At 45.6% G+C, this 25048-nt stretch overlaps 2 protein-coding genes across 5 annotated transcripts in view; one reads left to right on the top strand and one right to left on the bottom strand.

The window, feature by feature from the left end:
• The window catches only part of LOC106605718 (chromodomain-helicase-DNA-binding protein 4), a 55370-nt gene extending 33398 nt beyond the window's left edge, over positions 1 to 21972 (bottom strand). For 3 of the 4 annotated variants that reach the window (XM_045718741.1, XM_045718743.1, XM_045718744.1), the window contains exons 1-12: positions 21675 to 21941; positions 21152 to 21342; positions 20501 to 20622; positions 19977 to 20270; positions 19691 to 19809; positions 19207 to 19306; positions 18812 to 19016; positions 18584 to 18705; positions 18339 to 18465; positions 17529 to 17698; positions 16814 to 17062; positions 16264 to 16467 (exon numbers count right to left, since the gene is read on the bottom strand). In XM_045718741.1, coding sequence (XP_045574697.1) covers positions 16264 to 16467; positions 16814 to 17062; positions 17529 to 17698; positions 18339 to 18465; positions 18584 to 18705; positions 18812 to 19016; positions 19207 to 19306; positions 19691 to 19809; positions 19977 to 20270; positions 20501 to 20622; positions 21152 to 21206 — 1767 coding nt within the window. In that variant the 5' untranslated portion in view covers positions 21207 to 21342; positions 21675 to 21941. The other variant, XM_045718742.1, reaches the window with a different exon arrangement.
• A 250-nt stretch (positions 21973 to 22222) lies between these two features.
• The window catches only part of LOC106605862 (atrophin-1), a 111057-nt gene continuing 108231 nt past the window's right edge, over positions 22223 to 25048 (top strand). Inside the window, exon 1 of the mRNA XM_045717746.1 lies at positions 22223 to 22555. The gene's annotated coding sequence lies outside the window, so the exon portion shown is untranslated. The remainder of the gene's footprint in view (positions 22556 to 25048) is intronic.

Genomic DNA, 25048 nt, shown 5'->3' with positions numbered 1-25048 from the left:
TGGTACTCAGGGCTCTATTGTCCCTCCATCAGTTCCTAATGGCCTGGTACTCAGGGCTCTTATTGTCCCTCAATCAGGTCCTAATGGTCTGGTACTCAGGGCTCTATTGTCCCTCCATCAGGTTGCTAATGGCCTGGAATTCAGGGTTCTATTGTCCCTCCATCAGGTCATAATGGTCTGGTACTCAGGGCTCTATTGTCCCTCCATCAGGTCATAATGGTCTGGTACTCAGGGCTCTATTGTCCCTCCATCAGGTCATAATGGTCTGGTACTCAGGGCTCTATTGTCCCTCCATCAGGTCATAATGGTCTGGTACTCAGGGCTCTATTGTCCCTCCATCAGGTCATAATGGTCTGGTACTCAGGGCTCTATTGTCCCTCCATCAGGTCATAATGGTCTGGTACTCAGGGCTCTATTGTCCCTCTAACCACTCTGACATCAATGCAAATGCATGGAAATCACATCAAACACTTATCATAAAAACAGAAGGCCTATCATACTTTTAAAACTCACCTCACTGTGATGATCAATTTGAAGAAACAAGTTTAACAGCAGGTTGAAACAGTATAAAACATGGTTGTTGTGGATGTTGTTTCAAAGCTTAACATAACAAAATGGACAGTGCTTTCTCAGGTGATGACTAATTCAAAACACCCAAACACATATTTGAGTTTATGCATAGGCTTATTTGCCAAGCTCCAAAAAAAATTACAAAAATAAAATGTTGATTGTTGTGTCTTTACAATACATAGCCTACCGCATATTACACAGGACAGAAAAACAAATCAAAACTGATTTAAGATGTCTTTGGAACATATTGGGTCTATCCTAATAAATTTGAGTAATTGCCTTTGAGTGTGGACTGCATTATTATTATTTAAAAAAAATCTATATATAATTTAACAAGGCAAGTCATTTAAGAACAAATTCTTATTTACAATGACAGCCTACCGGGGAACAGTGGGTTCAGGGGCCCAACTACAGATTTTTACCTTGTCAGCTCGGGATTTGATCCAGTAACCTTTCGGTTACGGACCCAACACTCTAACCACTCAGCTACCTGCCGCGTTGAGTGAAATTTGTGTTCTTATATTTCTTTCTCAGCTGCTCATATTAAGCACGTTCCACTATAAAACCGAAACAGCCTGATTGCTGAGACATTCTATGGTTTGTATTATTCACAACTAAAGTTGCCAAATAACTCTCAAATCTAGCATATAGGACCTGTTTCAAGTGATCACTTTTTCACTCAACATAGCCACTTCATATGCTCCATAATGGGAAAAATATCCTTTCTATTTCATTCAGCTAATTTCAATTATATCCTTCTTACTATAAAATCATGTAAAATAAAATAATAGCACGGGACTTATAAACATATTGTCACACCTACTTCTGCTCCCTCCCTCCAGCGCTCGACGTTGCCGGTCTACTAACCACCGGTACTGGCTACTATATTACGCACACCTGTTCCTCATCATTACACACACGTGGTCATCATTTTCTCCTTGATTTCGCCCACTTTATTTAGCCCTCAGTTGTCATCAGTCATTAGGTGGTATTGTTTTCTCTCATGTTCAGTACGCTTCTGTTTGTATCATTTCATGAAGATGGCGCCGACAGAGATGGTTGCCTCGTTTCGAGTCCTTAGGAAACTATGCAGTATTTCGTTTTTTATGTATTATTTCTTACATTGTTAGCCCAGAAAATCTTAAGTGTTATTACATACAGCTGGGAAGAACTATTGGATATAAGAGCGACGCTAACTTACCAACATTACGACCAGGAATACGACTTTCCCGAAGTGGATCCTTTGTTCGGACCACCACCTAGGACAGTGGATCTAATCCCAGAAGCCGACCAAAAACAACATCGCCGCAGAAGAGGCAGACGGAGCCACCTCATGGTCAGGCTCCGTAGGCGTACACACCGCCCACCGCTTCCAAGTACACTACTTGCCAATGTCCAGTCTCCTGACAACAAGGTAGACAAAATTAGAGCAAGGGTTGCCTTCCAGAGAGACATCAGAGATTGTATCATTCTCTATTTCACGGAAACATGGCTATCTCGGGATACGTTGTCGGAGTTGGTTCAGCCACCGGGCTTCTTCATGCGTCGCGCCGACAGAGATAAACACCTCTCTGGGAAGAAGAGGGGCGGGGGTGTATGCTTCATGATTAACGACTCATGGTGTAACCATAACAACATACAGGAACTCAAGTCCTTCTGCTCACCAACCTAGAATTCCTTAGAATCAAATGCCGGCCATAATATCTCCCAAGAGAATTCTTGTCAGTTATCATCACAGCTGTGTATATACCCCCTCAAGCAGACAACACGCCGGAACTTCACTGGACTCTATGTAAACTGGAAACCATATATCCTGAGGCTGCATTTATTGTATCTGGGGTTTTTAACAAAGCAAATTTGAGAACAAGGCTACCTAAATTCTATCAGCATATTGATTGCGGCGCGGGCAATACACTGGATCACTGCTACTCTAACTTCCACGATGCATACAAGGCCCTTCCTCGCCCTCCCTTCGGGCAAATCCGACCACGACTCCATCTTGTTCCGACCGTCTTATAGGTAGAAACTCAAACAGGATGTACCCGTGACTAGAACCATTCAACACTGGTCTGACCAATCGGAATCCACACTTCAAGATTATTTTGATCACTCGGACTGGGAAATGATCCGGGCAGACTCAGAGATTAACATAGATCTACATACTGACTCTGTGAGTGAGTTTATAAGGAAGTGCATTAGAGATGTTGTACCCACTGTGACTATTAAAACCTACCCTAACCAGAAACTGTGGATGGATGGCTGAATTTGCGCAAAACTGAAAGCACGAATCACTGCATTTAACCATGGAAAGAGGACTGAGAATATGGCTGAATACAAACAGTGTAGTTATTCCCTCCACAAGGCAATCAAACAAGCGAAATGTCGGTATAGGGACAAAGTGAAGTCGCAATTCAATGGCTCAGACACGAGACGTATGTGGCAGGGTCTACAGGAAATCACGGACTACAAAAAGAAAACCAGCCACGTCACGGACACCGACGTCTCGCTTCCAGACAAACTAAACCCCTTCTTTGCCCGCTTTGAGGATAATACATTGCTACCCTCTCCTTATCCGTGGCCGACATGAGTAAGACATTTAAAAGTGTTAACCCTCGCAAGGCTGCTGGCATAGATGGCATCCCTAGCCGCCTCCTCAGAGCATGCGCAGACCAGCTGGCTGGTGTGTTTACGGACATATTCAATCACTCCCTATCTCAGTCTGCTGTCCCCAAATGCTTCAAGATGGCCACCATTGTTCCTGTACCCAAGAAGGCAAAGATAACTGAACTAAATGACTACCGCCCCATAGCACTCACTTCTGTCATCATGACGTGCTTTGAGAGACTAGTCAAGGATCATATCACCTCCACCTTACCTGCCACCCTAGACCCACTTCAGTTTGCATACCGCCCCAACAGGTCCACAGACGATTCAATCGCCATCACACTGCACAATCCCATCTGGACAAGAGAAATACCTATGTAAGAATGCTGTTCATTGACTACAGCTCAACATTCAACACCATAGTACCCTCCAAGCTCATCATTAAGCTGGAGGCCCTGGGTCTCAACTCCGACCTGTGCAATTGGGTCCTGGACTTTCTGATTGGCCACCCCCAGGTGGTGAAGGTAGGAAACAACATCTCCACTTCGCTGACCCTTAACACTGGGGCCCCACAAGGGTGCATGCTCAGCCCCCTCCTGTACTCCCTGTTCACTCATGACTACGTGGCCAGTCAGAGAGTCACTTTGGCTTGTCACCTAAAACCCTCAAAAACTTTTACAGATGCACAATCGAGAGCATCCTGTCGGGCTGTATCGCCGCTTGATACGGCAGCTGCACCGCCCACAACCGCAAGGCTCTCCAGAGGGTGATGCGGTCTGCACAATGCATCACCGGGGGCAAACTACATGCACTCCAAGACACCTACAGCACCCAAAGTCACAGGAACACCTGCATTGCTTGCTGTTTGGGGTTTTAGGCTGGGTTTCTGTACAGCACTTTGAGATATTAGCTGATGTAAGAAGGGCTATATAAATAAATTTACCATCCAGAAGGCGAGGTCAGTACAGGTGCATCAATGCTGGGATCGAGAGACAGAAACTGTTTTTCAATCTCAAGGCCATCAGACTGCTAAACAGCAATCACTAACTCAGAGAGGCTGCTGCTTACATAGAGACTCAAATCACTGGCCACTTTAATAAATAGATCACTAGTCACTTTACTAATGTTAACATATCTTACATTGCTCATCTCATATGTATATACTGTACCTTAAACCATCCATTGCACCTTTCCTATGCCGCTCGGCCATCGCTCATCCATATATTTATACGTACATGTCACGCCCTGATCTGTTTCACCTGTTCCTGTTATTGTCTCCACCCCCTCCAGGTGTCGCTTATTTTTCCCAGTGTATTTTTCCCTGTAATTCCTGTCTCTCTGTGGCAGTTCGTCTTTTATGTTAGTCAAGTCAACCAGCGTGTTTTTCCCGTACTCCTTTTGCTATTCTTTTTAAGATAATCTTCCAGGTTTTGACCCCTGCCTGACTCTGGACTACTTTCCCGCCTGCCTGATCATCCTGCCTGCCCTGACCTTGATTCTGCCTGCCCTTCGGTACCTTTTGGACTCTGAACTGGTTTTGACCCTTTTGCCTGTCCACGACCATTCTCTTGCCTTACTTTATTGGATTAATATATATTGTAAGAGTCCAACCATCTGCCTCCTGTGTGTGCATCTGGGTCTCGCCTTGTGTCATGATACATATTCTTATTCCATCTCTTTAGATTTGTGTGTATTAGGTAGTTGGGGAATTGTTACATTACTTGTTAGATATTACTGCATTGTCGGAACTAGAAGCACAAGCATTTCGCTACACTCGCATTAACATCTGCTAGCCATGTGTATGTGACCAATAACATTTGATTTGATTATTAAACTCACCTTCTGCACCTGTTTCCTGACACCCGGCATATACGTTACAGAATACCACCTCACAATATGGAAGCAGCAGAAGATAAAACCTTCTTCTAAGACGGTCAACGAACAGGGTCATCTAATCGACCAACACCACAACCAACTGGAGCAACTGGGTACGACCATGAGGGAAGTCCTCCGCGTTCTCCACCTCCTCGACACCACCAGCGAGGTTCTCCATACCCCTATCAGAGGGCCTCCTACCACGGGTCATCACAGTGAGCCAGTCCCCCAGCCCACCCAGCCGTCCGCCCAGGTCAGCGATGCCTGACTATCCCTTCCGGAGAAGTATGATGGAACTCCATCGAAATGCCGTGGCTTCCTACTCCAGTGCTCCCTCTACTTCACCTATCAGACGGGAGCCCCCATCATCGAGAGGTCCAAGGTTGCCACGGTCACTTCCCTGCTGACCGCATGGGCGCTGGAGTGGGCTACGGCCGTCTGGGAGAGAGGAGAGGAGGAACTGGGTTACTATGAGAGATTCGTGGCTCTGTTCAGGGCGGTCTTCGACCAACCTCCAGAGGGCAGAGAGGGAGGTGAGCGACTGTTCCAATTCCAGCAGGGTGCCCAGACCACTGCAGTGTGCCCTAACCTTTCAGAATATGGCAGCCTCCAGTAGATGGAATGAGTTGGCGCTCCACACTCTATTCCGCAGTGGACTGCGCGAGGAGGTCCAGACGGAGTAGGCATGTCGGGATGACAACATATCCTTGGACACTCTCGTGTCAATGGCCATCCGTCTGGATAACCTTCTTCGGGAGCACTGGTGTCCACATCGCCACTCGCCTCCCTCCTTTGGCTGTCCTGTGGCAGAGCCTGAACCTATGGAGGTAGAGGCCACACACCTCTCCACAGCAGAGCAGGCTCTGGAGAGGGAACCTGCTCCTGCTACCTGCCCTCCAGAAGGTATCTACGTCCCCATGGGGGTGAGAGATCGGCTGTTGACCTGGGCACTCATCCCTCTGTCGCTGAACACCCAGGTATTACCCGCACCATCCAATCCTTCTCCGAGAAGTACCGGTGGCCCACCTTGGCGCAGGACGTCGCCCCATATGTCAACTCATGCTAAATATGAACCTAATCCAAATCTCCCTGGCACGCTCCAGCAGGAAAACTACTTCCCCTTCCCATGCCTCAGCGGCCTTGGTCACACCTGTCCAGAAACTTTGTAACTGATCTCCCTCTTTCTGATGGTTTTACCACTATTATGGTTGTTGACAGATTCTCTAAATCCCCCCAATTTTATCCCTCTCTCTGGACTACCTACCACTCTCCAGGTCACTATTCCAGCAGGTCTTCCGGTACTACAGTCTTCCAGAGGACATCGTTACCGACCGCGTGTAAGGTTCTGGGTGTAGCTGGAGCAGAGGAGTCAGGCGCAGGACAGCAGAGATGAGTAACACAATGAACTTTACTCAAAATTTCCAAATACATGAAGTAATACCAAGCCCGCAAACATCGGACCGAACTTACAATAAAACAATCACTCACAAAAACCATGGGGAAAACAGAGGGTTAAATAATGAACATTGGGGAATTGAAACCAGGTGTGTAAAACAAAGACAAAACAAATGGAAAATGAAAAGTGGATCGGCGATGGCTAGAAGGCCGGTGACGTCGACCGCCGCCCAAACAAGAAGAGGGACCGACTTCGGCGGAAGTCGTGACACCGTGGTCCCCAGTTCGCTTCGCGGGTCTGGAAAGCCTTTATGGAGAAGCTGGGGGTCACGGTCACCCTCACATCCGGGTACCGGAAGCGGAGGTCTGGAGATGCTAAAAGGTGTTTATGTTTTTTTTGTATCCCCCATATATATATAACATTCTATTGGTTGCAAGAATTTTGTATAATAATTTAAATTGAAAAATTCAAAGTTTTGAATCCGTTGTCATTTTGCATGTCAATTCATAAACCATGTTCCATGGAATCGCTACAGTGCCTTGCAAAAGTATTCATCTCCTTTGGCGTTTTTCCTGTTTTGTTGCATTACAACCTATCATTTAAATTGATTTTTATTTGGATTTCATGTAATGGACATACACAAAATAGTCCAAATAATAAAGTGAAATGAAAAAAATGACTTGTTTAAAAAAATATATATATTGAGATTATATATATATATATATATATATATATATACACACACACACACACATACGGAAAAGTGGTGTGTGCATATGTATTCACTCCCTGTGCTATGAAGCCCCTAAATAATATGTGGTGCAATCAATTACCTTCAGAAGTCACATAATTAGTTAAATAAATTCCACCTGTGTCACATGATCTGTCACATGATCTCAGTATATATACACCTGTTCTGAAAGGCCCCAGAATCTGCAACACCACTAAGCAAGGGGCACCACCAAGCAAGCCGCACCATGAAGACCAAGGAGCTCTCCAAACAGGTCAGGGACAAAGTTGTGGAGAAGTACAGATCAGGGTTGGGTTATAAAAAAAATATCTGAAGCTTTGAACATCCCACGGAGCACCATTAAATTGTATTTATTTTTTTAAATGGAAAGGAAATGGCACCACAACAAACCTGCCAAGAGCGGGCCGCCCACCAAAACCCACAGACCAGGCAAGGAGGGTATTAATCAGAGCGGCAACAAAGTGAGCAAAGATAACCCTGAAGGAGCTGCAAATCTCCACAGCGGAGATTGGAATATCTTTCCATAGGACCACTTTAAGCCGTACACTCTCCAGAGCTGGGCTTTACGGAAGAGTGGCCATAAAAAAGCCATTGCTTAATTTTAAAGAAAAAAATAAGCAAACACATTTGGTGTTTCGCCAAAAGGCATGTGGGAGACTCCCCAAACACATGGAAGAAGGTACTAAAATGTAGCTTTTTGGCCATCAAGGAAAACACTATGTCTGGCGCAAACCCAACACCTCTCATCACCTCTCATCACCCGAGAACACCATCCCCACAGTGAAGCATGGCGGTGGCAGCATCATTCTGTGGGGATGTTTTTCATTGGCAGGGACTGGGAAACTGGTCAGAGTTGAAAAATGGATGGTGCTAAATACAGGGAAATTCTTGAGTGAAACCTGTTTTACTCTTCCAGAGATTTGAAACTGGGACGGAGCAGGACCTTCCAGCAGGACAATGAGCCTAAGCATACTGCTAAAACAACACTCGAGTGGTTTAAGGGGAAACATTTACATTTCTTGGAATGGCCTAGTCAAAGCCCAGACCTCAATCCAATTGAGGATCTGTGGTATGACAAAGATTGTTGTACACCAGCTGAACCCATCCAACTTGAAGGAGCTGGAGCAGTTTTGCCTTGAAGAATGGGCAAAAATCCCAGTGGATAGATGTGCCAAGCTTATAAAGACCTACCCCAAGAGACTTGCAGATGTAATTGCTGCAAAAGGTGGCTCTACAAAGTATTGACTTTGGGGGGGTGAATAGTTATGCATGCTCAAGTTCTGTTTTTTTGTCTTATGTTGTTTGTTTCACAAGAAAAAATATTTGCCATCTTCAAAGTGGTAGGTATGTTGTATAAATGAAATGATACAAACCCCCAAAAAATTCATTTTAACTCCAGGTTGTAAGGCAACAAAATAGGAAAAATACCAAGGGTGTGAATAGTTTCACAAGCCACTGTACATTGAAAATCTCTTCTCAACTATTTTGCAAATTATATGGCACAGCTGTCAATTATTTGGTCCTTAAATTAAACTGATATATATTTTTATTTATCACAATTTTCTTTAACAATTTTTGGTCTTTAATGCAGGGCCGACAGACAAGTTCCTTACTTTTCCCCCTTCCACTTGCCTCTTCCATTTTTGTGATAAGGCTGCAATTAGTTGGTTGTAACATTTCCATATGTCTGTGTTAGCTGCATGTGTGACAACTCCACCAGTCCTATTAATGATATAATGTACAAATCAATTAGTATATTTGAGTTCAACCACAATATTTGTTGTATTATTTGTTCTGTCTTTTCAGGTGGATTAAACTGAAATTGCAACCAACTTTCTAAGGCTTGTTTAAAAACTAACAATATTTTTGAGATTATTTTGTTTTCAAATAACCGAAAGTAAGCAGTTATAATCTGAATAAAGGCCATTCTTGAACATTGGGTGAGACATTCTTACTAATTTACTAGAGAACCACTTCGGATTTAAGTATAACTTTTGTATGACTGATGCCTTTAGTGAGGGTCTAATGCTTTAATATATAATAATTTCTGCCCACTGAATTCAAATTCATTATATAAATAAGCCCTTTTAATTTTGTCTGGCTTGCAATTCCAAATAAAATTGAATATTTTTTGGTCATATAATTTAAAAAGCAGGTCACTAGGTGTGGGCAAAACCATAAGCAAATAGGTAAACTGTGATATGACTAAAGAGTTTCAGGGTAGCAAGATCATATCTATTTTTGCTAACTTTCAATAAAAATTTATTGGAGAGAGATCATTTCTTTCTTTCGGGATATGTATACCGAGTATGTCCACATCCCCGTCAGACCATTTTATTGGTAAACTACATGGTAATGTAAAAGTTGAATTTTTTGTGATCCAATCCGTAATATAGTACACCTATCATAATTTGGTTTAATCCAGAGAGGTATCTAGATCCTCTATGAGGCTGTGGAGAGATTCTAATTGTGGTTTTAAAAGAAAACACGAATCATCAGCGTACAATGACACCTTTGTTTTTAAGCCATGGATTTCTAATCCCTTAATATTATTGTTGGATCTAATTTTAACAGCTAACTTTTCTATGGCAATAATAAATAGATATGCCGATAGTGGACAACCTTGTTTTACTCCTCGACAGTTTGAAACTTTCTGAGATGTAGCCATTATTTACTATTTTATACCTAGGGTTACGATACATAACTTTAACATATTTTATAAGAGATTCTCCAAAATTGAAATATTCCAGGCATTTAGAGACAGCCCTTGCTGTCTCTGCCTGGCCGGTTTCCCCTCTTTCCACTGGGATTCTCCGCCTCTACCCTATTACGGGGGCTGAGTCACTGGCTTACTGGTGTTCTTCCATGCCGTCCCTGGGAGGGGTGCGTCACTTGAGTGGGTTGAGTCACTGACGTGGTCTTCCTGTCTGGGTTGGCGCCCCCCCTTGGGCTGTGCCGTGGCGGAGATCTTTGTGGGCTATACTCGGCCTTGTCCCGGGATGGTATGTTGGTGGTTGGAGATATCCCTCCAGTGGTGTGGAGGCTGTGCTTTGGCAAAGTGGGTGGGGTTATATCCTACCTGTTTGGCCCTGTCCGGGGGTTTCATCGGATGGGGCCACAGTGTCTCCTGACCCCTCCTGTCTCAGCCTCCAGTATTTATGCTGCAGTAGTTTATGTGTCGGGGGGCTAGGGTCAGTCTGTCACATCTGGAGTATTTCTCTTGTCTTTTCCGGTGTCCTGTGTGAATTTAAATATGCTCTCTCTAATTCTCTCTTTCTTTCTTTCTTTCTCTCTCTCGGAGGACCTGAGCCCTAGGACCATGCCTCAGGACTACCTGGCTTGATGACTCCTTGCTGTCCCCAGTTCACCTGGCCGTGCTGCTGCTCCAGTTCCAACTGTTCTGCCTGCAGCTATGGAACCTTGACCTGTTCACCGGACGTGCTACCTGTCCCAGACCTGTTGTCCCAGACCTGCTGGAACCCTGACCTATTCACCGGACGTGCTACCTGTCCCAGACCTGCTGTTTTCAACTCTCTAGAGACAGCAGGAGCGGTAGAGATACTCTCAAAGATCGGCTATGAAAAAGCCAACTGACACTTACTCTTGTGTTACTGACTTGTTGCACCCTCCACAACTACTATGATTATTATTATTTGACAATGCTGGTCATTTATGAACATTTGAACATCTAGGCCATGTGCTGTTATAATCTCCACCCGGCACAGCCAGAAGAGGACTGGCCACCCCTCATAGCCTGGTTCCTCTCTAGGTTTCTTCCTAGGTTTTGGCCTTTCTAGGGAGTTTTTCCTAGCCACCGTGCTTCTACACCTGCATTGCTTGCTGTTTGGGGTTTTAGGCTGGGTTTCTGTACAGCACTTTGTGATATCAGCTGATGTAAGAAGGGCTATATAAATACATTTGATTTGATTTATATATAAACTCCAGTCTTACTTTATCAAACGCCTTTTCAAAGTCAGCTATGAAAACCAGGCCTGGTTTCCCCGATATTTCATAGTATTCTATTGTTTCCAGTACTTGTCTTATATACTGCTCAAAAAATAAAGGGAACACTTAAACAACACAATGTAACTCCAAGTCAATCACACTTCTGTGAAATCAAACTGTCCACTTAGGAAGCAACACTGATTGACAATACATTTCACATGCTGTTGTGCAAATGGAATAGACAACAGGTGGAAATTATAGGCAATTAGCAAGACACCCCCAATAAAGGAGTGGTTCTGCAGGTGGTGACCACAGACCACTTCTCAGTTCCTATGCTTCCTGGCTGATGTTTTGGTCACTTTTGAATGCTGGCGGTGCTTTCACTCTAGTGGTAGCATGAGACGGAGTCTACAACCCACACAAGTGGCTCAGGTAGTGCAGCTCATCCAGGATGGCACATCAATGCGAGCTGTGGCAAGAAGGTTTGCTGTGTCTGTCAGCGTAGTGTCCAGAGCATGGAGGCGCTACCAGGAGACAGGCCAGTACATCAGGAGATGTGGAGGAGGCCGTAGGAGGGCAACAACCCAGCAGCAGGACCGCTACCTCCGCCTTTGTGCAAGGAGGAGCAGGAGGAGCACTGCCAGAGCCCTGCAAAATGACCTCCAGCAGGCCACAAATGTGCATGTGTCTGCTCAAACGGTCAGAAACAGACTCCATGAGGGTGGTATGAGGGCCCGACGTCCACAGGTGGGGGTTGTGCTTACAGCCCAACACCGTGCAGGATGTTTGGCATTTGCCAGAGAACACCAAGATTGACAAATTCGCCACTGGCGCCCTGTGCTCTTCACAGATGAAAGCAGGTTCACACTGAGCACATGTGACAGACGTGACAGAGTCTGGAGACACCGTGGAGAACGTTCTGCTGCCTGCAACATCCTCCAGCATGACCGGTTTGGCGGTGGGTCAGTCATGGTGTGGGGTGGCATTTCTTTGGGGGGCCGCACAGCCCTCCATGTGCTTGCCAGAGGTAGCCTGGCTGCCATTAGGTACCGAGATGAGATCCTCAGACCCCTTGTGAGACCATATGTTGGAGCGGTTGGCCCTGGGTTCCTCCTAATGCAAGACAATGCTAGACCTCATGTGGCTGGAGTGTGTCAGCAGTTCCTGCAAGAGGAAGGCATTGATGCTATGGACTGGCCCGCCCGTTCCCCAGACCTGAATCCAATTGAGCACATCTGGGACATCATGTCTCGCTCCATCCACCAACGCCACGTTGCACCACAGACTGTCCAGGAGTTGGAGGATGCTTTAGTCCAGGTCTGGGAGGAGATCCCTCAGGAGACCATCCGCCACCTCATCAGGAGCATGCCCAGGCGTTGTAGGGAGGTCATACAGGCACGTGGAGGCCACACACACTACTGAGCCTCATTTTGACTTGTTTTAAGGACATTACATCAAAGTTGGATCAGCCTGTAGTGTGGTTTTCCACTTTAATTTTGAGTGTGACTCCAAATCCAGACCTCCATGGGTTTATAAATTGGATTTCCATTGATTATTTTTGTGTGATTTTGTTGTCAGCACATTCAACTATGTAAAGAAAAAAATATTTAATAAGATTATTTCATTCATTCAGATCTAGGATGTGTTATTTTAGTGTTCCCTTTATTCTTTTGAGCAGTGTATTATCTGCAATGTATCGTCCATGTAAAAAAAACTGTCTGATTAGGATGAATAATATCTGACAAAACCTTTTTAATTCTATGCGCCAAGCATTTAGCTAAAATGTTTGCATCACAACACTGAAGTGTAAGAGGCCTCCAATTATATATTTTTTAAATGGACTGGATCTTTATATATACCACTTGGATCCTGTTTCAGTAATAACGAAATCAGACCTTCTTGTAGCGTGTCCGATAATTTACCGTTTATATAGGAGTGATTAAAACATGAAACAACTAATGGTCCTCTGAGTATATCAAAAAAAGTTTTGTATACTTCCACTGGTATGCCATCCAGCCCTGGAGTTTTCACAGACTTAAAGGCTTTAATTGCATCAAGAAGTTCCTCCTCTGTAATTTGGCCTTCACATGAGTCTTTCTGTACAGATGTTAATTTGGATTATTAAAAATCAAAAAATCCATACAATTAGCTTCGGTTAGTGAAGATGGAGGAGACAAACGAAAACATATTCTTAAAGTACTTTGCTCCTCTTTCAAAATATAGTTCAAATCAAATTGTATTAGTCACGTGCGCCGAATACAACAGGTGTAGACCTTACAGTGAAATGCTTACTTACGAGCCCCTAACCAACAATGCAGTTTAAAAAAAAAATACAGATAAGAATAAGAGATAAAAGCAACAGGTAATTAAAGAGCAGCAGTAAAATAACAATAGCGAGACTATATACAGGGGGTACCGATACAGACTCAATGTGCGGGGGCACCGGTTAGTTGAGGTAGTTTGCACATGTAGGTAGAGTTATTAAAGTGACTACGCATAGATAACAACAGAGAGTAGCAGTGGTGTAAAGAGGGGGAGGGGGGGCAATGCAAATAGTCTGGGTAGCCCATGGACTAGATGTTTAGGAGTCGTATGGCTTGGGGGGTAGAAACTGTTTAGAAGCCTCTTGGACCTAGACATGACGCTCCGGTACCGCTTGCCATGCGTTAGCAGAGAGAACAGTCTATGACTAGGATGGCTGGAGTCTTTGACCATTTTTAGGGCCTTCCTCTGACACCGCCTGGTATAGAGGTCCTAGATGGCAGGAAGCTTGGCCCCAGTGATGTACTGGGACGTTCGCACTACCCTCTGTAGTGCTTTGCGGTCGGAGGCCGAGCAGTTGCCATACCAGGCAGTGATGCAATCAGTCAGGATGCTCTCGATGGTGCAGCTGTAGAATCTTTTGAGGATCTGAGGACCCATGCCAAATCTTTTCAGTCTCCTGAGGGGGAATAGGTTTGTAGGTTTAGCTTATTGATGAGCTTTGAGGGCACTATGGTGTTGAACGCTGAATAGCATTCTCACATAGGTGTACCTTTTGTCCAGGTGGAAACGGGCAGTGTGGAGTGCAATAGAGACTGCATCATCTGTGGATCTGTTGGGGCGGTATGCAAATTAGACTGGTTCTAGGGTTTTTGGGATGATGGTGTTGATGTGAGCCATGACCAGCCTTTCAAAGCACTTAAATGGCTACAGAGGTGAGTGCTACGGGTCGGTAGTCATTTAGGCAGGTTACCTTAGTGTTCTTGGGAACAGGCACTATGGTGGTTTGCTTAAAACATGTTGGTATTACAGACACGGAGAGGTTGAAAATGTCAGCGAAGACACTTGCCAGTTGGTCAGCGCATGCTCGCAGTACACGTGCTGGTAATCGGTCTGGCCCTGCAGCCTTGTGAATGTTGACCTGTTTAAAGGTCTTACTCACATCGGCTGCGGAGAGTGTGATCGCACAGTCTTCCGGAACAGCTGGCGCTCTCATGCATGTTTCAGTGTTATTTGCCTTGAAGCGAGCATAGAAGTAGTTTAGCTCGTCTGGTAGGCTCGTGTCACTGGGCAGCTCTTGGCTGTGCTTCCCTTTGTAGTCTGTAATGGTTTGCAGGCCCTGCCACATCCGACGAGCATCAGAGCCGGTATAGTACGACTCGATCTTAGTCCTGTATTGACACTTTGCCTGTTTGATGGTTCGTTGAAGGGCATAGCGGGATTTCTTATAAGCTTCCCGGTTAGAGTTCCGCTCCTTGAAAGCAGAAGCTCTAGCCTTTAGCTCAGTGCGGATGCTGCCTATAATCCATGGCTTCTGGTTAGTGTATGTACGTACAATCTCTGTGGGGACAACATCATCGATGCACTTATTGATGAGACAGATGTGGTGTACTCCTCAATGCCATCGGAGGAATCCCGGAACATATTCCAGTCTATGCTAGCAAAACAGTCCTGTAGCTTAGCATCTGCTTCATCTGACCACTTTTTTATTGATCTAGTCACTGGTGCTTCCTGCTTGAATTTTTGCTTGTAAGCAGGAATCAGGAGAATAGAATTATGGTCAGATTTGCCAAATGGGGGGTGAGGGAGAGCCTTGTATGTGGCTCTGTGTGGGGAGTATAGGTGGTCCAGAGTTATTTTTCCTCTGGTTGCACATTTAACATGCTGATAGAAATTTGGTAAAACGAATTTAAGTTTCCCTGCATTAAAGTCCCCGGCTACTAGGAGCGCCGCTTCTGGGTGAGCGTTTTCTTGTTTGCTTATGGCGGAATACAGCCCATTCAATGCTGTCTTAGTGCCAGCCTCTGACTGTGGTGGTATGTAAACAGCTACGAAGAATACAGATGAAAACTCTCTCTGTAGGTAGTGTGGTCTACAGCTTATCATGAGATGCTCTACCTCAGGCGATACTCTACCTCTACCTCAGGTGAGCAATAGCTCGAGACTTCCTTAGATATCGTGCACCAGCTCATGATTTCGGTGAATCATGAGTGACTCCATCATTTGTAACACATTTTTCAAAACATTGTTTGATCTAAAAATAATTTGGTGCATTTTCCCCATATTCCATCCAGTTCGCTTTATTTTTATAATATATCACACTGGATCTTTCTAGAATAAGTTCCTCCATTTCTTTTTGTTTTTCCTCGTAACTTATTCTGTGCCTCTATGGTACAGTTTTTATTGCTATCTAACTGTACTGTTAGTCCTTTAATTTCCTCCTGTTAATATGGACTCTTTTGACCTAAATTGCTTTTGTTTTATCGATGAGTACTGAATTGCATGGCCTCTAAAGGCACATTTAAAAGTGTCCCATACAATAAGGGCATCTGCTGTACCTATGTTATGTCGGAAAAAGTCAGTTATAAATTCTTCTGTCCTAGTTAATCATCCAGTAGGCTTTGATTACATTTCCAATATCCTCGCCAACGTGGAAATTCTGTAAGAGTAATATATATGCCAATTATGTGATGGTCCGACCACATTCTGACCCCTAACGTGTTTATGTTAATTAACGGTCAATTACTATGAGACCGGCAGACTTTTGCATGACAATAACAGTCTGACAAAATGTCATGGCCGCCACAGCCCTAATTGAGCCTACATATTACAGTGGCATATTGCTGGTTGTGCGTGTTACCTGTAGCTCTTGGACCCAGGAGCAGTGCCAGTAAGACATGTTGCACCATTTCACAAAGAACTGCCTCTCTGGTCGGCCGGCCAATGGGACAGGGTCTGGGGCCTCGGCTGGGAGGTCCAGGGGGCGGGGCACAGGTGTAGGGGGCGGAGGTTCACCCCACTTCCAGGTCAGAACCTTCTGGACTTTACCCTTCATGCCCGGGCACTGAGGGAAATTCAGGAACAATCAGATATACATTCACAAAGAAATATCTTGTGTAAAAATTACCTTCTTTGTCAATCAAGGCAACACTACATATTGCATTTCTATCTGCAATCTTTCGTCATTATACATTTTAAAAAGCAATGCCAGCGTATATGAGGAGAGATCGGAAATGAGAGTGAAATGGCAGCTGTATAGCTGATTCAACTCAAATCAAGAATTCCATATGATGTAGGTGTAGCCACCCACACAGGTATAACAGAACATGTTCTCTTTAATAATAATTTACATCCAACACCCATACGTTGAGATTCAGTCTCTCTCTCTCACACAGGGTGGCAGGGCTCACCATGCAGCGTGGGCAGATCCATTCCCCGTTGGGTATCTCGGGGAGGGGGGGGTTGAGGCAGTGGATGTGGTAGGAGGAGGTACAGGTGTCACAGCACAGCAGCTCTCCTCCATCCTTACACACCCTGCAGAACTCTATGTGATGGTCATCCTCCTCCTCTACCCATCCCTCATCCCTCCCCACCTCCTCGTCCTCCCCCTCTCCCTCAGACAGCTCCTCTCTGGCCTCCCACTGGATCCCCTCTTTCTCCTGCAGGGAGGGAGGGAGGAACAACAAGAGAGTGGGAGGAGAGAGCAGGAGGGGGAGGGGGGGGACAAGAATGCGGGAGGGGGGTGGCAGAGGGGATAGTGAGAGTGCAGGAAGGGGAGTGAGGAGGGAGAGGGAGGGAAGAGGTGGGGGGGGTGTTGAGAGAAAATGGGAAGAGAGGGGAGTGGAATGATGGAGGGTGAGCGAGAGTGGGGGAAAGGGGGCAGAACCAGAGAGGGGAGGAAGGGGGGGTGATGAAGGACAAAGGGAAGGAGAGTGAAAGATAGGAGGAGTGAAAGAGAGAAGGACCAGGATAGAAAAAGGTCAACATCAAAAATAGGATATCACACCAATCTTTAGTCATTAAAGAGAAAATACATACAGTGTATACAAGCAATATGGTGTAAACTCTACCTAGCCATGGGTTGGACTATGGGCCGGCTTCAGACTGGGTACATTGTGTACTTACACAGTGAGGGCAGCTCCACTTGCCCTCGGGGGCCTTCTCCATGTCGGGGTCCAGACAGACCATGTGGTAGGCCCTGGGACAGGTGTCACACAGGATGATCTCCCCTCCCTGCTGGCACACCTCACAGTAGTCCTGGTGGTCTGTCTCATAGCCGTCACCATCCTCCTCAACTGGGATGGGAAGAGGAGGAGTTAGGAGGGAGGAGTTAGGAGGGAAGAGGAGGAGTTATGAGGGAGAGTTAGTAGGGAAGAGGAGGAGTTAGGAGGGGGGGTTAGGAGGGAAGAGGAGGAGTTAGGAGGGGGGGTTAGGAGGGAAGAGGAGAAGTTAGGAGGGGGGGTTAGGAGGGAGGAGGAGTTAGGAGGGGGGTAGGAGGGAAGAGGAGTTGGGGGGGGTTAGGAGGGAAGAGGTTAGGAGGGAAGAGGAGGAGTTGGGGGGTTAGGAGGGAAGAGGAGTTAGTCGGGGGGGGGTAGGAGGGAGGAGTTAGGAGTTAGGAGGGGATGGTACATGATGATGGGTCCTGTTAAAAACATCTAATATTATCAGAGGATTGGCTGACAGCCAGGTCCTTGGTTTCAGCCCAGAGCAACTACATCTGATTCCTCTAATCACATGATCATCAACAACACAATTAGTTGAATCAAGTGTGTTAGTGCTGGACTGGAACAAAAGCCTGCACCCCCAATAGCTCTCCTGATCTAAGGTATGTGACTGACCACTAGTCTACATGCTATAGCCCAAGCTATAGCATGTAGACACCTCCATTACATAGAATGAGAGGTCAAGAGATGACAGTTGCGTTCCCATGCCAACCTTTCTTCTTCTTCTTGGCGGTCTTGGCCTTCTTCTTGGAGCGGCTGCTGTGGCTGTTGGAGCCGTCCGACACTTCAAAGGTCCCGTCGTCAAAGTCACTCTCCACGTCGAGCTCATCCTCCTCACTCTGACAACACAGGGAGAGAGAGAAACAGAGATAAAGATACAATGATAGAATTGTGGGACAGAAGTATGGCAAGGGTTACTGCATATCAGCTGATTCTCAGACAAGTTAATGTTCTTACCGAGGATCTCTTCCTCTTGCTGTTGAAGCCTCCCAGTTTGATCTTGAGCGGAGCCACCTTCTTGGCTTTGGGCTTGGGGGCGGGCTTAGGGTTGGGCTTGGACCTCCTGCGAGCATTGGGGCCTGCAGAGGGAGATGGAGTTCAATTATTCCCTTATTCTACAATGAATCCCCAACAATAATATTATACATGCTCCCTCCATCAGCATTCCTTTAACTTGTTCCTCACCTTTGCCCTCTTTGGTCTTGGCCTTGCGGAGTGGGGGTGCGGGTACAGCTACAGGTACGGAAGCGGGTGCAGCTGGAGGGGAGTCTTTAGCGGCACTACCCCCCGCCCCTGTATCCCCTCCTGCCTCTGTCCCTGCCACCACCATGCTTTCCACGGCCGCAGCCACGTTGGCAGCTGCCAGGGCTGCGTTGGCGCTGGCACAGCCCTACAGAGGGTTAGACAACGCAGGATGGAAATCAGGACCGTTGCTATAAAGAACATGCAATCATAGTCAAAATACATTTGTAATGTATTGTAATAGCAATGTAATGTCATGTAATAACAATGTAATGTCATGTTATAGCAATGTAATGTAATGTTATGTAATAGCAATGCCTTGTATTGGGTTGTGTTACCTTCAGAGGGTTGTTGGTGCTGAACTCCCTCCACTTGGCCATCATCAGAGTCATCATCCTGGACACAGCGATCTTAGGGTTCTTGGCTGCGATGAGGGGTCTGGGGAAGTAAGGCCAAAGGAGAGGCAGAGGTTAAGTTTGGGGCACTCTACAGGGGGGCCGGCAGAAAGTGGATGTTTGCGGTTTTCAGGTGAACAGTATTTTCAACATAACTTCCATTTGCTCTGAAAAACAGATTTGGGGACTTCGTTCAAGCATCTTTTTTACGCCTGCTATGTTAGTTTAAGTTCGGGGTAGAAGTAGGGGCAGTTTCAGACTGGTCGTAGCTAGCTCAGTCACACACAGGTATGAAGTAACTTTCTCCCCCGATCCACAAAAGCTGCGTTATCCAGGTGAAGTGGTACTGAAACCTGCTACAGTGGAAACAGAAGGAGAATAGCAAAAAGCAAGTAGAAAGCATGAGACGTAAGAGAGGTGTGTTAACCTGACAAACTGGCTGAAGGCCTTGTAGTTGGTGATGGTGGTGTAGTCCTTCTGAGTGAAGACATGGTCGATGTCTTTCATGCCCCAGTCCTCCAGCAGCTGAGTGGAGCTCTTGGGCTCCTAGAGAGGGGGCGGAGTTAGGATATCATTACGTTCAGGGTCACTGAGCCAACAGGGTCATTAAGTGCATTGCCGGGGCTGCTTCAAATCCAAACAGAGAACAACTCCAACGACTCCCTCGTTCACCCCACCCGCACCACCCACATCCTCGTAGCCTTCATCCTCACCTGGCTATCTTCATCATCATCATCCTCATCATCCTCATCTTTCTCTAGTTCTGGTTCTTTGCGTTTACTCTTGGAGCTGGATGAGCCTCCTCCTCCTTTCTCCTTCTCTCCACTCGTCCCTCCTCCCTTCTTCTTGTCTTTGGAGGAGCTGGAGCGCTTCTTCTTCTTCCCCCTCGGGGCGTAATCACTTCCCTCGCTTTCTGACCTGGCCCTACCTCCTCCTCCTCCCTCTTCCTCCTCCCTTGCTACTTGCTCTACTGCTAAGAAGGGTTCTGGTGAGCTGACTGGCACCTCCTGAGAGGAAACAAAATAAGTCAACATAGATGCAAATATGAAGAAGAAAAACATCTCACAAATGCTAAAAAAGTATACTAAGGACAGGTCAAAAGGGTCAAAGGCTAGGGGCTATTCGTATTGTTATTATTATACTTCAAAATGCATTCTTCCCTCCCAACTTCCTTGGAACAATCCCTGATATCAGTGACTAGGATACTTCATGTAAGGAAGGATCATGCCCATCCTACCTCTCTGACAGGTCTTGGTCTCTTGCTGATCCTGCTCTCACGGCTCTTCTTGGCTTTCTTCTTCTTCTTTGACTTGGTGGGGACCTCGACGTCAGACACAGCCTCTTCTGGTTCCTCCTCATCTGCCGATGGAAAGGGTACAGGAATTGATTGAATATAATGCATAATTGATTGAGATAATTACGAGATAATTATATTAAGAAAAAAAAATATTCATAGATTACCGAGGGATTTGTATAAAATTCTAAAAATGTCAACTCCAGACAAGCTTTATTGACAGTGTTTTGGATACATTTTGATATAAAGAACGCACTGCACGCCAGCTGCCAGTTCAGTACCAGAGACATGACTGGTGTGACTGCCAGCAAATGGTCGTGGACGCAACTTCTAACAACAACACGCATGCATCGACAGTGCAAATATTTACGCACTCTCTATTGGTAGCTAGCTAGCGTGCTATCAAGTTTGCCAGATAGTGTAGAAGCAAAACATTCGGCTAGCTAGCGAACTGGGCTGCCTAATGTAAATTGTCACTACTAGCACCAGACTAGAGTAGCTAGCAAATCAGCTAACTAGCTAACGTAACGTTAACTAACGTTACCAACCTGCAAGCTTGTTCTGAAAAAAAATAGATCGCTGACGCTGTCTTACCATGTGCAAGTCCGGTAGGTTCCAAGTCTTCCCTCTCGTCCTCGCTTCCCGACATATTTCAATAGTAATTAATTTAAATTAAAAAAGAGCTAATCCCTCCACCGAACCCTACCCGATCTTGTGAGGGAGGAGGGCAAATGACGTGTGGGTGGTGGAGAATGGAACGGGGGTGTCCTGGGGAGGGGAGGTCGCTGTAAAAAGAAAAAAAAAACATGTGCTTGAATTAGCAATCCTATTGGTATTTCTCGAATAATAAGAAGTATTTATTACATTGACAGGTCACGGTGTGACATGTTAACTATCTTATTACATCGAAAAACATTTGTTTTCAACTGGCATGCCTCTGTCCACACCGCACAGGAAGCTGTAGCAATGGACACCCGTCAATCATCGTCTATTGAGTAGAAAGGTACATTATAGTACTCTGGAATACTGCCCCACTCGCGATACAAACTCAATTTAGGCAAACTTACAGTTACAGTCAGGGTTCAAGTGAAACCCCTAAGACTTGTGAGAAACTTACTGTAGTCCCTGTTAGATATGGCTTTCCTTCGTGTAATAATTGTCTCTCAGCAATGGTATTAGTCTTTAATATAAATTAATGAGCAACAATATCCAGTAAAATATTTCGTTAATGACCCTGCAAAACACGTTGCACACTCTCCGTCCCCCTTCTCTCCCCCAGCCTCAGTGGCTAGCAGAGCTTAGCTAACATCCTCACAAACACAAAGGGGGCAGACATCCCAGAATAATCCCCCCTCCCTCGGCGTTCTGTAACACTCACACAACTCTGCATAGTTACCTCGCAACGGACAGACCATAATACTCAGCCTGCACGCACCTCCCCCCTCTACACACACACACACACACACACACACACACACATACACTTCTACTGCACACACACCCTTCCCCTTCAGTCCCAGCCCCTTAGCAACCCCGTTGTCATGGAGACACTCCTCCCGCCCGCTCTCTGACAGACCATAATACTCCAGCCACCAACATCCCATAATAAACACAACTCCTAAAAAGACAGGAGAAACGAAAGGAGAGAGTAGGGAGGTGGTTTGCAGAACCGCTTGACTGGACACACTGTAGCTCCCCCGACCCTGTGCAGAGTAAAAGAGAGAGGTAGAGGGAGAGAGGGAGAAGGAGAGAGGGAGAGAGAGGTGGAAGGAGAAGAAACGGGGTAGGCCTCGGCCTAGGTTTTAGGGGAAAGGGTTATACACTCAAAGAAGAACCCTGTTCTAGGCATGAATAGAATGGACACGGAAACTTTGAGAATGCACTATTATCTAGGCTATAATGGCATGATGCTGTTTGACTACACGTTGGGCTGCATGCTGTAGCCATGTGCCTATCAATACAATGATGGGGAGAAGTTATAGAACAAAGGGACTGAAGGTAAGATTCTGTAACTTGAGAGTTATTGTGTGTATAAAGGATCCATGCAAAGTAGCCTATAGTGGGCTACGGCACAGTTAAGGTGATCCTACATTGGAGTGGGGGAAGATAAAATTGAAAAAGGGACTTCTCTCCTTCCCTCCCCTCCCTCTTCTGAGTGTTGGCCCTCTCTGCGCCTCTTCCTTCGCCCTGCCTCCCTTTCTTCTCGCTCCCCCATTCCTTAAGAATATGCAAATCACGCCCTCCTCGTCCTCTCTTTCTCTCTCCCTCGAAGTGCATCCCTTGCTCGCCCTCAGTAGATTTTGTGACTGTACCGACAGCAAAAAAGTGCAAGTCGTCTTGACGGAGGAAGGGGGAGAAAGAGACGGGGGAGAAGGGGGTGGGGAAGAGGCAAACGTACGCATCAATACAGTCTTCAGCGGCACCCCGTTTTTTCCTGCAACGATTTGGGAAGGAGAGAGAAAATTCTGCATTATTTGCGGAACCGTAGGAATATGATCCAGCAGCCTCTGTTTATAGCTGCGCGTGCTGCTCCTATGTCTGTATGTCAACGTACAGTATAAACCGAGAGAGACGGTTAAAGAAAGGCATCGCTGGATATCATAGGTAAGGAGAAGGGAAAATGGATGCTTATATATTTTTGCTATTCTTGTTGGCCACGTTTGTGTCTTCCCCCCCTTTCTTTGTGCGTTAATAATCATGCGTTATGTGTAATTCATGCCCGGGTAAAATGTGTGTTAGGTTACAACGCACAACAGACGCACTCACATTCCAACGAGAAAAGGCGTCTCGGGGAGTCGGTAAAGAATGCCATTCGCCGTTCTATTCCGAATTATTTTTTCAAGACATGGACAAAAAAAACAGTACGCTATGGGAGAAACACAACAGGAATAGACACAGGACCCATTCTATTCTGCATTATCAGTGTTAGCCAATATGTGCTATTACACAGCGTCTACATCGTCGGTCTAGTCTATTCCGATGTAGCTCGCTTGTTGTCCAGAATAGCAGAGCCGGTCGCGCATCTGCATGTGTATCAATAACAGTAGCGGGAGAAGAAAGAAAGAGAACCGTTGCGGTGCCTGCTTGTCGGTGTCTGTCGGTGATGTGAGCTGTGTAACTGCATACTTACACGGGCTAAAGACATGCTGCGATGAATCACATGTTTCATTTTAATGCATTCATGTGTGTGAGAGAGAAACAGTTCATGTGCACATATGTGTGTGTCTGTGTTTGACCATTGCTGTACATTGTGGGATTATTATAAGCTATGGTAAATGCTGTGTTTGCTTTTAGTGTTGATGGACCACAGCCAGGGACCAGCAAATGAATCCATGAAGAGTAGCAGCCCAGCCACCTGTGACTAAGATATACACTGACTGTATACAGTATCTGTGTGTCATTGGGATCCATAGCCTCCCTCCTCTGCTTTACATTGGGCCCATAGGCTACACTCCCCAAATACTGATTCTATAGCACAAGTGATGGCTCAATGGTTATCATTCTCTAACTACTGCAATATAGTAGACAGCAAGTCTATGGGAAAAGTCACTATAGCGCTATGCACATTTCACATGTAAAGGAGGTGGTTCTGTGAACCAAGATAGCTTGATGACTGACGAGTAGCCTAGTCTGAGACTTGGACTTGTGTTAGCTCTCCGGGGTAATGCCTAGGCTTTAGCTAAGCAGGATAACAGAGTCTTGTGGCACTTAGTCCAGGTTCAAAGCCAGTCGGTCCCACACACTCACCTGATGTTGAATTCATGCCAAGTGACTATACAGTGTGTGTGTGTGTGTGTGTGTGTGTGTGTGTGTGTGTGTGTGTGTGAATCTGTAACTAACAGCTGTAACTGTTAATATACAGTGTGTGTGTGTGTGTGTGTGAATCTGTAACTAACAGCTGTAACTGTTAATATACAGTGTGTGTGTGTGTGTGTGTGTGAATCTGTAACTAACAGCTGTAACTGTTAATATACAGTGTGTGTGTGAATCTGTAAATAACAGCTGTAACTGTTAATATACAGTGTGTGTGTGTGTGAATCTGTAACTAACAGCTGTAACTGTTAATATACAGTGTGTGTGTGTGTGTGTGAATCTGTAACTAACAGCCGTAACTGTTAATATACAGTGTGTGTGTGTGTGTGTGTGTGTGTGTGTGTGTGTGTGTGTGTGTGTGTGTGTGTGTGTGTGTGTGTGTGTGTGTGTGTGTGAATCTGTTACTAACTGCTGTAACTGTTAATATACAGTGTGTGTGTGTGTGTGTGTGTGTGTGAATCTGTAACTAACAGCTGTAACTGTTAATATACAGTGTGTGTGTGTGTGTGTGTGTGAATCTGTAACTAACAGCTGTAACTGTTAATATACAGTGTGTGTGTGTGTGTGTGAATCTGTAACTAACAGCTGTAACTGTTAATATACAGTGTGTGTGTGTGTGTGTGAATCTGTAACTAACAGCTGTAACTGTTAATATACAGTGTGTGTGTGTGTGTGTGA

Source organism: Salmo salar, chromosome ssa05 (assembly GCF_905237065.1).
Source record: "Salmo salar chromosome ssa05, Ssal_v3.1, whole genome shotgun sequence".
Taxonomy (NCBI): Eukaryota; Metazoa; Chordata; class Actinopteri; order Salmoniformes; family Salmonidae; genus Salmo; species Salmo salar.
The sequence above is the reverse complement of the archived record's forward strand: the minus strand, read 5'-3'. Positions and strand labels throughout refer to the sequence as shown.